The sequence below is a fragment of the Onychomys torridus genome, chromosome 2, assembly GCF_903995425.1.
Source record: "Onychomys torridus chromosome 2, mOncTor1.1, whole genome shotgun sequence".
NCBI lineage: Eukaryota > Metazoa > Chordata > Mammalia > Rodentia > Cricetidae > Onychomys > Onychomys torridus.
The window spans coordinates 134,099,281-134,111,549 of record NC_050444.1 but is presented as its reverse complement, the minus strand read 5'-3'; the positions used below and the strand labels follow the sequence as shown (position 1 = coordinate 134,111,549).

At 41.6% G+C, this 12,269-nt stretch overlaps 1 protein-coding gene across 1 annotated transcript; it reads left to right on the top strand.

The window, feature by feature from the left end:
- The first annotated feature begins 269 nt into the window (after nt 1-269).
- Nucleotides 270-7,330, top strand: LOC118577686 (40S ribosomal protein S26-like). Its single transcript, XM_036178218.1, has 2 exons — nt 270-310; nt 6,918-7,330. Exon 2 carries the CDS (start codon nt 6,918-6,920, stop codon nt 7,263-7,265), a length of 348 nt encoding a protein of 115 aa, XP_036034111.1. The 5' UTR covers nt 270-310; the 3' UTR covers nt 7,266-7,330.
- The last annotated feature ends 4,939 nt before the right edge of the window (nt 7,331-12,269 follow it).

The window sequence follows — 12,269 nt, the reverse complement described above, 5'->3', positions numbered from 1 at the left end:
GAGTGGCAGTATGAACCAGGCCTTCAGGCAGTGTGCTGTATCATGCGGTCCTTTTCTCCTGCTGTCCTGATGACCATCACTGCTCAAGGTCAAAGCTATTCCATCTGCCTCAGACCCAGATTGGAAACCACTTATGGCAAAGCCATAGCTGACCTGGGAAGGACTCAACAAATGAGAAAAACAACATCAACCCATTGGGCCATTGAGATCTGAGGATCATTCCTGTAACATAACAGAGCTCATACTGACTGATACAGACATTTTCGGAACCTTTTTCTGGAGTTTCTCAAAGCTCTGGTGTCTTTTCCAGGTAAAGCGATTTGCATGGGGAGTATGAAAGAAAAAGGATATGGAACATAGAAAAATTAAACTCCATTTTGATCTGCGGACATAAGCAGGCCTCTCTAAGCCTTGTTGTAATGAAGTAATGAAGTTGGTTAGAACTCAGTCCCTATTTTTCAAACAGACCATGTACATTTGTTTCTAAACATGGTACTATCACCATGCCCGACACCTGCTAGGTACTGTCCATATTTTTGTCAAACTAATGTTGCTCAATGATCTCGAATTATAACTTAGATCTCCTAACTCACCGCAAAGGCTCTTGCTATGCTACAGTTTGTTGCCAACTTGTGTTAGGAGATTCTTTTTATTTATTTTTATTTATTTATTTATTTTTGTTTTTGTTTTTCAAGACAGGGTTTCTCTGTAGCTTTGGAGGCTGTCCTGGAACTCTCTCTGTAGACCAGGCTGGCCTCGAACTCACAGAGATCCACCTGCCTCTGCCTCCTGAGTGCTGGGATTACAGGCGTGCGCCACCACTGCCTGGCTGATTATTTTTATTTTTGTCATACTTCTAATTTTATTTAAAAGCCACACAAATGAAGAATGGGACATGGGCTCTGGGGGGGGTTTAGAGCAAAGTAGGAGTTCATTAAAGACACACATATTCTCCTGGGGCATTATAGCACTATGAAAAGCACCAAAGATTCCAGAGGGCTTAGTAATTGGAAATTTAGCTTGATCAAGTTGATAATAGGAATGGACAAAGAAAACAAGTAGGTAAACACTAAACTCAGACGAACATCAGGTAAGAGAGTCCTAAGGCTTAACAATTTCTAAGCCTCTTCAAAGAGTAAAGAATGGTGATTTAAAGACCTTCGTGCTAGGCTAACCTGTAGCCTAGCATGTATGGGGGCCCTTAGTTCAATCCCCAGTACTGAGGCAGTGGGTAGAGGAGAAGAAAAAAACCTTCCATGGGACATTCTTGATGCAACACTGAGGAGAACATGGAAGACTAAGCCTGTCCAAACCAATGGATGAATGCCCCAAAAGCAGGGAGAGATTCAACCTGTTTATTACCATTTCCTTAAAGGGTTAAGATACTACAAAGATAAAAGCAGTAGCTAGGGGGCAGTATAGCATAATTGTGATCAAGAACATGGGCTCTCCATCTGCTGTTAAAATCCACCCTGGGCTCAATAACATTAGTTGGGCAAATTTCTTAATGTCTCGAAGCTCAGTTTTCTCATCTGCAAATTGGAATAATCATAGTAGGTCTTCATAGGTATGCTGTCAATTAACAGAAAGCACAAACACTCAGAGTACCCAGAAGAGCTGTGAGTAGTAACTGTTCCTAGTTCCCTGTTTGGTTCATGGAGAAAGGATAGCAGAGGACAGAATTTAATCTGACTGGAGATGAGGGTCTTAAGAAAGTGTTTACATATACATGAACATTTGAGCTTAGCCTTGAAAAGTGTATTGGGGCTTGAAGCAAGACACACAGGGGAGGGGTTCCCAGAAAAAAAGGCTCAGTTCCAGTCTTCAAGGTGAAACATAAGAGGCTCACTTCCCTATCTCACACTCCCCAGGCTTCCGTGAGGAAGTGAGTGAGACTTGTATGCTATCTGCATCACAGCTTCCTCTGCCCATTTCTACTTGTTTTATTCCTCCACCAAGGTGGATTACAGAAGCACCCCTGCCAAAACATACCTCTTGCCTATAAAATTCCTCTCAGAGTCTGTTTATAAAGGCATCTAACAATGAGGTATCATTTATGTTTACAAAGTAGAAACCTCCCTGTGAAGAACTACTGGGGAAACATTAACATAGGTGCTAAAACATCACAGTGTGTCTAACACCATACTAGGGAATAGTCTTTATTTTCTTACACCTAGGTCTCTGTGTGCATAGTTTTGGCTAGAGAAGCTTAATGTTTGTTGTGGCTTGGAAGTGAAATATCCTTCACAGGCTCCTGTGAATACGCACTTGGTCCCCATGTGTTGGCATCTTTGGGGGAGGCTCTGGAAATTTTAAGATGTGGGGCCTTGTTGGAGGATGTAGGTCACTGGGGGTTGTGTGTTTAAAGGTTATATACTTTGTCGCTATCCCTTCTCTCCTTTCTGTCTGCCATGAGATGAGTAGCCTCCTCCTCCATACCTCCCATCACCATGAGGTTCTGCCCAAGTGCAAAAGGAAAGTATGGAAATTGTAAGCCAACACAAGTCTTTCCTCCTTAGGTTGGTCACATCAGGTATGTCACATACAGCCAACTAACAAAGTGTTCTAAATATAGAGCTCCTTATCTTTTTTAAGCTCTTCATCTTGGAAAACTTCAAATACATATGCAAATGACAAGAAACACCAGGAACTCCTTTTATAGAACACCCAACTGTAACAGCTATCAAGAGGCAGGCAGGCCAGATTCATCTACAGCTTGCCCTCACCCCTCACTTTGTACCTTCTGAGATATTTTGAAGCAAACTCCAGACAGCAAACAAATTAATACACCCATTTTTTTCAAATATACCTACAAAAGATATGAATTCTCTTTACAACAAAATATTATCATGTCTACAATCTTAACATGCATTTATGAAGTTATTGTTATTAAATGTTTTAATATATTTTTATTTTTATCACTGTATATGGATTTATATGGTATTGGTTACATAAGGACATTTACACACAATGTACTTCGAATGTACCCTCCATATTTCTATGCTCTGCTTAACTCTCCTCAGTTTTGTGAACTGCCTCTGTCCCCGACAATTTCACTCCGTGTCATAGACACACACATGATCTTATTTGTCCACATAAAATCTAGGAACTGCAGTGAGAGAAAACACATTCTGAGACTGCCTCTAGACACATCCATTTTCCTACAAACAATATGACTTCATTGTTATGGCTGAAAGAAAAATCCATTCTGTATGTGGACACAACATTTTCTTTACCCTTCCTCTGTTGATGGACATCTACAGTTGTCCCCACAACTAGCTACTGTGAGTACTGTTGTAAGTGTGGTATGTTGACCTGGAATTCTCTGGACAAATACCCAGAAATGATATAATCAGGTCAGAGGCTAGATGTATTTTCAGTTTTGGAGGCCCCTCCGTTCTGAACTCCATAGTGCCCTAGCTAGTGTGCATCCCCAGTAACAGTTCACAAAGCTTCCCTTTGAGCACGTCCTTGCTGCATCTGTTGGTTTCTTAGTAACAGCCATTGTCATTGGACAGAGATACAATCTCAATGTAGTTTTGTGTTTCTCTGGTCACCAGTGAATTTGAACATTTTTCATATATTTATCGGTCATTTGTACTTCATCTTTATAGAGTGTCTGTTCATTTCATTAGCACATTTATTTACTTATTCATTCATGTATTTATTGTAAGACAAGGCCTCAAATACCTCTGGCTAACCTAGTACAAGATATGTACCTGAAGAGGACTTTGAACTCCTGATCCTCCTGCCTCCACCTCCTGACTGCTCAGATTACTGGCATATACCACCACACCCAACTAGCTGATTCATCAACCCTGTCATTTGATTTCTTTATTTAGGTATTTTTTGTCCTTTGTCTAGTCTAGATAGCAATCTTCTGTCAGATGTACAGCTAGCAAAGATTTTCTCCCATCTGGAGGCTGCCCCTGCTTTCATTAGCTGTTTCCTTTGCTGTACACAAGCCTTCACTTCACATAATCCCACTTGTCAATTGTCAGCATTATTTTCTGAGTGATTCCTGTTCGGGATGTCCCTACTGATACCTGTATCTTGAGCTGTATTTCCTACTTTTTCCTCTAATAGTATCAGAGTTTCATATCCTATATTGCAGTTTTTGATCCATTTGGAGTGGAGTTATATGCAGCCAATTTTCCCTGCACCATTGTTGAAGATGCTATCTTTTCTATAGTGTGTATTTAGGGCATACTTGTCAAGAATCAAGTAGCTGTCACATATCTCAGCCTGAGTTATGTGAGACCCTGTCTTACAATAAAAAAAATTAATAAATAAACAAATGTACTAAGTACTGAGTGTAACAGACACTCAAAAGATAAAGTACAAATGGCCAATAAAGATATCTGGGTCCTCCATCCTGTCCCATTGAGCTATACATCTGTTTTTTTTGGTTTTTTTGTTTGTTTGTTTTTGTTTTTGTTTTTTACTAAGTTTCTATTGCATTACTTGAAATCAGACATGGTGATATGCCCAAGCATTGCTCAGGATCTTGGGTCTTTTCTGCTTCCATGTGGATTTTTAAGATTGTTTTTCCTCTTTCTGCTAAAAAAAAGAATGATGTTGAAATTTTGATGGGACTGTATTGAACCTACTGTATTGAACTACTATTGCTAAGAAAGCCATTTTTACTGGGTATGGTGGCTTTAATCCCAGTACTCAGGAGGCAGAGGTAAGCAGGTCTCTATGAGTTCAAGGCCCACCTGGCCTACTAAGTGAGTTCCGGGACAGCCAGGGAAATTACAGGCAAACCCCACCTCACAAAACAAAACAATAAAAAGATAATCATTTTCACAATATTAATTCTTCCTATCCATGAGCATGGAAGATCTTTCAGCCTTCTTGTATCTTCCTCAGTTTCTTCAGTGTTTTAAAGTTTTTATTGTAGGAGTCTTTTACTTCGTTAGTTAGCTTTATTCCAAGACAGGTGGCAGTCACCTTCTCCTCATCCCCTCCCCCAACTCCTGCATTTGTTTTTCTCTTAAACATTTTTCAATTTATGTATGAGTGCTTGACCTGCATGTACACCTTTATGCCAGAAGAGGGCATCAGATTCCCCTAGAGATGGTTGTGAGCCACCATGTGGTTGCTGGGAATTGAACTCAGGACCTCTGGAAGAACAGCCAGTGCTCTTAACCACAGAGCCACCTCTCCAGCCCCTAAGAGATGTGTTTTTGTTTGGTTGTTTGTTTGGTTGGTTGGTTGTTTGGTTGGTTGGTTCGTGGTTGAGGTTTTTTTGGTGGTGGTGGTGGTGGTGGTGGTGATGGTTTTTTTTTCGAGACAAGATTTCTCTGTATAGCTGTTGGCTGTCCTGGAACTCAGAGATTCACCTGTCTCTGCCTCCTAGGTACTGGGATTAAAGGTATATGCCACCATGCCTGGCCCTACTGCAATTTTGAATGAAATTCTTTTTCTTATTTCTTGGCATGCTTATATACAGGAAGGTTACTAATTTTACATGTTAATTTTATATCCTGCCACTTTGCTTAAAGTATTTATGATATCTAAGTTTTCCTGGTAGTCTTTAGAGTCTCTCATGTATAAAATTATAAGATATATAGCTTTATTTTAGATTATTTCAGTTTGCATAAAAATATCCTTAATTTCTTTCTTTTTTATTTTTTTATTTTTTATTGTTTTTTTTCAACTTTTTTTTTTTTTTTTTTTTTGGAGCTGAGGACCGAACCCAAGGCCTTGCACTTGCTAGGCAAGCGCTCTACCACTGAGCTAAATCCCCAACCCCTCCTTAATTTCTTTATGTCATTTTCAAATATGTGTAGCTTTGGTTAGCCCCCTTCTTTTCTCCCCCATCTGTCTGTTTCTTCCCCCCACTTTTACCCTTCTGCCCAATCATCCCTTCAGCACTTCCATTTCACATGTCCTCTGTTACCCCCCCCTTCATGAGCCCCTATCTGTTCACACACACTCTCTCTCTCTCTCTCTCTCTCTCTCTCTCTCTCTCTCTCTCACACACACACACACACACACACACACACACACACACATAAACACCCGTGTATACAGGGTAGAAGCTGGGACCTGCAGAGGAGAGGAAAATACGTGGTATTTGTCCTTTCTATGCCTGGCTGAATTATCTCACTTAACATATTCTTTTCTGGTTCCATTCGTTTTCCTGAAATTTTCATAATTCTACCTTTTTCGTAAGTGAATATAAATTCAATATATGAGCCAATGTTTCATTTTCCATTCGCTGGTGGATGGACACCTAGGATGATTTCATTTCCTTGCCGCAAACAGAATGCTGTACAAATGCACCTGTGGTAGAAACAGACCCCAGGATAGTAAGGCTGGCTCCCACAGTGCTTCTAGTCTTCAAATCTTGAGAAACCTCCACACTCATTTCCACACTGTCTCCACTTCTACAACAGTAAGGATTAAGGTTCCTCTTCCCTACATCTAATGTCTGTTATTATTCGTTTTCTTGGTGGCAGCTATTCTGACTGGGACAAGCTAGAATTTCAAAGTGGTCTTAATTTGCACTTCCCAGACGGTTAAAGATGTTGAACACTTTTAAAAACATTTATTGGCTTTCTTTTGAGAACTGCCTATTAATTCAGTGACCCATTTATTGATCAGCAGTTTCTTTATTCTATTTTGTAGTTTTTTATATATTCTGGATATTGATGCCCTGTCTGAGTACTGCTAGCAAAGACTTCCTATCCATCTTTGCATAGCCTGTCCACCCTGCTAACAGCTCCACACTGTCCTATTTGTCATACGGTATATCTCTTAGGCTCCCTCCCAATGCTTACACATCCAGTCACTTGGTAGGTTTCTTAAAATTTTGTTTGAAACAAAACTCAAATAAGATTCACACATGAAAACTGGTAGTCTTTTTTACATTAAAAGTTACTTTTACTCTTTCGGGTCTTGGCTCCAAGATGACCAAAAAAGGAGAAACAACGGTGGACAAAAAGGGCCGCCGCCACGTGCAGCCAATCCGCTGCACGAACTGCGCCTGGTGCGTGCCCAAAGACAAGGCCCTTAAGAAGTTCGTCATTCTGAACATCGTAGAGGCCGCTGCTGTCAGGGACATATCCGAAGCAAGTGTCTTCGACGCGTCTGTGCTTCCCAAGCTCTACGTCAAGCTGCACTACTGCGTGAGCTGTGCTGCTTTTCATAGCAAGGTAGTCAGGAATCGATCCCGGGAAGCCCGCAAGGACCGCACACCCCCACCACGATTTAGATCTGCTGGTGCTGATCCACGACCTCCACCAAAGCCCATGTAAAGAGATGGCTTCATAAAGACAGAAGGAAAAACACCTTAGAAAAATAAAATGGGACTTACACTTTTTGAGTGTAAAAAAAAAAAAAAAAAAAAAAAGTTACTTTTAGCCAGGCTGTGGTGGCACACACCTTTAATCCCAGCACTCGGGAGGCAGAGCCAGGCAGATCTCTGTGAGTTCGAGGCCAGCCTGGGCTACAGAGTGAGTTTCAGGAGAGCCAGGGCTACACAAAGAAACACTGCCTTGGGGGGAAAACAGTTACTTCTTCCAGGAACAGGAACATAGTGGAACACCCTTTATCCCAGCACTCAAGAAGCAGAAACAGGCAGATCTTTGTGGGTTCAAGACCAGCCTGGTCTATGTAGTGAGTTCCAGAACATCAAAGTGATATAATGAGACTGTTTCTCAAAGAAGAGGAGGAGGGGAGTTGCCCGGGCGGGGACTAGGGGTGGGGAAACTTTCCTAGGTCTACACAACTGGCAGATGGCAGAAGCAGAGAAGATATGCAACCCAAAATCTGGCTGGCCCCCAAGGTCCTCTTCTTCCCAGTGGCTCCCACTAGCTCTCCACTGGCTCATTGTCTAGTGAGTATAGTATGTTGAGTCCTTGGTGAAATGCAACTCAATTGTAAGGATGATCCCTGCCTTCAAGGGAAGTACGTCTTTTTGAGAGAAAATGCTACGTTACAAAGACAACTAAAGTATTTACCAGGAAAACATTATGTAGAACAGGAAAATGTGTGCATTTTGCAAGCAAAGACTGCAAGGAAAAAGGAGAACATCCATGTTGACTGGCATGCCTGAGAGAGAGACTTCATAAGCAATGCAGAAATTATTGCAAATGTGAAAGCTTTACCAATGAGCATGGGGTTCTTTACACAAGCATCCTCTCCCTTGGGATCTATGTCACACTGACACAAAGATTTTGTCTCCATGGCAACTGGTCATTGGACCAATGAAATAATCTGTTGTCGTGGTAACCTGATCTCCATCTTACTCCCACCAGGCACCTGTTTTAAATCATCACACCCTCTGACAACTTTGTACCACCTCACTGTTCCTTTCGTCTGTCCTTCAGTAACCCTGTTGTTTCCGGCCACCGGCCTTAGGGCCTCTAAGCTCACATTTGGATCCATACACGAGACTCCTAAAGCCACAGCAAACAAGAGTGGTTTTGTTGTGCGGAGCCACACTACGGCAGGGAAAGCCCTCTCAAATTCAAGAGCGAAGGCTCCTTCGCTCTGAACAAAGTGCGTGACGACCTTCTTCTCTGCACTTCCCTAGGAAAAACACTTGAATTTTTAGACATTGTGCTGTTGTGATTATCCTCCTGCCTCTGTCAGTGACTTCGTTCCCTCCTCTTATCTCTCAAATGCAGGTGTCTCCCAAGGCTCCACTTGTCCGCCCTCCTTCTAAAGTGCACTGCCTGATACAGCTACTCGGCCAGCCGAGTGAAGGTTACTGAGCCCTTGAAAGGAGTTGTAGACACGCTGGATTGAGGCGTGCTGCAAGTTTAAGGTGTACACGAATTTTACAGACTTGCAAAAGCTTGATGTCAAAGAGCTATTTAGTAATATTTGTGCCAATTAAATGTTAAAATGACAACAATCTGGACATATTTAGTATAATAAAACATACATTTCACCTTTTTTTCTGGTTTTTCAAGACAGGGTTTCTCTTTGTAGCCCTGGCTGCCCTGGAACTCACTCTATAAACCAGGCTGGCCTCAAACTCACAGAAATCTACCTGCCTCTGCCTCCTGAGTTCTGGGATTCAAGGTGAGCACCACCACCATCCAGCAATTTCACTGTGGTGATACTGTGCTCCCCCAAAATATTGTGCACCCTAATAAACTTATCTGGGGTAGAAAACAGAACAGCCACTAGATAATAGAGGCCAGAAAATGGTGGCACTCACACCTTTAATCCTAGCGTTCCAGAGGCAGAGATCCATCTGGATCTCTGTGAGTTCAAAGCAACACTGGAAACAACCAGGCATGGTGACACACACCTTTAATCCCAGGAAGTGATGGCAGGAAGCAGATAGGTATTTAAGGCGTGAAGACCAGAAACTAGAAGCTTTTGGCCTGGTTAAGCTTTGAGGCTTTTGAGCAGCAGTTCAGCTGAGATCCATTTGGATGAGGACACAGAGGCTTCCAGTTGGAGGAAACAGGATCAGCTGATTAATTGGTGAGGTAAGGTAGCTGTGGTTTATTCTGCTTCTCTGATCTTCCAGAGTTCACCCCAATTCCTGGCTCCAGGTTTGTTCTTATTAATACAACCTTTTAAGATTCATGTTATGCCAGGCGGTGGTGGCGCACGCCTTTAATCCCAGCACTTAGGAGGCAGAGCCAGGCGGATCTCTGTGAGTTCCAGGCCAGCCTGGTCTACAAAGCGAGTTCCAGAAAAGGCACAAAACTACACAAAGAAATCCTGTCTCAAAAAAAAAAAAAAAAAAATGGAGGAAGGGGCCAGCTGTGGTGGCGCACTCTAATCCCAACAAAGACCAGGCAGATCTCTGTGAGTATGAGGCCTGATCTGCATAGAGAGTTCCAGACAGGCAAGGTTACGTAAAGAGACCCTGTCGCAAAAATGAAAAAACAAAAAAAGATAGAAAAATATGGAGGGAAGAATAAGCTACACAATAAATAAATGAGAAAATTGGTTATGGTGAGAGAGTTCTGGTTTTGGGGTGGTTTGTGATGCTCTCAGCATAGCAGGAGAAACCACGGCCCTGCACTGAATGCTCTTCTCACATGCAGGAGGTAAAATGTTGACTCAAAGTGAAGAGCCCTGGCTGCTCTTCCAGAGGTCCTGAGTTCAATTCCCAGCAACCACATGGTGGCTCACAACCATCTGTAATGAGATCTGGCGCCCTCTTCTGGCCTGCAGGCATTTATGTAGGCAGAACACTGTATAAAATAATAAATGTTTTGTTCCAAACAGACTGGAACGAGTTATAGGTTCTGAACATCATAGTGACTGTTGTTATAACAACCTATTATTTTTGGGCAGAACCGGGGAGGAAGCTCACAGTCTCCACACAGAAGAAATGGTGAAGGGCTAGAGATAGACAGTGATTAAGAGCACTGGCTACTCTTTCAGAGCATTTGGGTTCAGTTCCCAGCATCCACAGGGTGGCTTACAACTATCTGTAGCTCCAGATTCAGAGGGTCCAATGCCCTCTTCTGGTCTCTGTAGACCACAGGCACACACATAGTGCACAGACATACATGCAGGCAAAACATCCACACACATAAAATAAAATAGCATAAAACAGTGGGAAAAGAAAGGAATGGTGAGCAGTTAGCAATATTAATTATCCTAATTTAACCACCACATATTAAACATGTGTATTAAAATACTACACTGCCAGCCCCAAAATATATATAATTTTACATTAGCTAAAACTTTACAAATTAAAAATACTACTCAATCAAAGATGAAACAAAGATAAATTACAAACTTCAATCTGAGTATTTTTGGTTTGTTTATTGACAAGGTAAGGTGCACAAGTTTATAATAAAATTCCTACAAATCAGCAATAAATACGAGACAACAGGAAAGAGGGGAAAAAGAGGTAATTTCTGAGTGGCAAGTAAATAGGCAAAAAATATGCCTTACCCCTAATTCAGAAAGCCTTTGGGACACTATTTCACACCCATCTAAGTAGGAAAGTAGAAAGGATGCTGGTACAAGAGTCGGATATGGAGCACTGGGTTCTCATGCTGATGGGCAGGGTGTTAGTTCTTTCCACCAAATTAGAAGATAATTTGACAGCTGTGTGCAGTGGTGCATACCTGTAATTCCAGCTGCTCAGGGTGATGGGATGTATTACACAGTTGAGGTGATTTAGTTAGGCCTGTCTCAAGAAGGAAAGAAAAACCTGCCAAGAGCGTTGGGAAAATGAAAACTGGCCTGCCATTTGACTCACAGATTCCATTCTAATTGTTATTCTGTCAGGCTAGAAAAGGCTTCACACATGTGTACACAAAGTTTCATGTAAGAATGATCAAGCTGATGTATAGCTCACAGGTAGAATACATATTGAGCGTGCTTGAGGGCCTGGATTTATACACCAGTACCACACTCAAGTGCTCACACACACACCATGAAACATGGTAGTACTGTTTGTAATTTTAAAAAGGAAAACAGCTCATATGTCCAACAAAAGAAAAAGTGTAATTTTAGCTCATCACAACAGTTTCCTATGCAGCATTCAGATAAAGTAATCAGTGTGATACATATCGACAAGGATACACTTCAAATACAGAAAATGGAATTTTGGAATAAGATGTGGGATAAAGTACCATCTACATAATGATACAGCCATGTTTAAAACATATTATGGCACACATACAAACATAAGTATCAAAGACACACTGAATTCATGATAGTTGTTAGAGGCGGGAGAGAAAGACAGAAGTGAAGTTATGCTGTTTACAGATTTTTGCCTCTGCTTTCAATATTTATTCCTTTTTGAAAATCTGAAGCAAGTATGGGTATAAAATATTAGCATCTGCTGAGTGGTGGTGACACAAGCCTTTAATCCCAGCACTCGGGAGGCAGAGGCAGGAGGATCTATGTGAGTTCATGGCCAGCATGATCTACAGAGTGAGTTCCAGGACAGAAAAATCTGTTACACAAAGAAGCCCTGTTTTGAAAAAAAGAAAAAAAAATTAGCATCCATGTAGATGAATATGGGAACAGGCATCCATTCATTTCCACTTTGTATGTTCACAATATTTCTTTCTTCTTTTTTTTTTTCTAAGAAGAATGTTTTGGAAATGTGTAACAACAGCTGCAGTATGAGATAAGTTAGTTTTTTGTTGCTGCAATAAACATTATGATCAAAAGCAACTTGGGAGGGAAGGGTTTATTTCACCTTCCAGTTATAGTTCATTACTGAGGGAAGTCAGAACAGGAGCTGATTGGTGCAGAGGCCCTGGGGAAATGCTGCTTACTGGCTTGTTCCCTGCAGCTTTCTCATCTTATCCAGGGCCACCTGC

Excerpts from the sequence above, each read along its gene's own strand:
- LOC118577686 (XM_036178218.1), top strand. The coding sequence starts at position 6,918 with ATGACCAAAAAAGGAGAAACAACGGTGGACAAAAAGGGCCGCCGCCAC.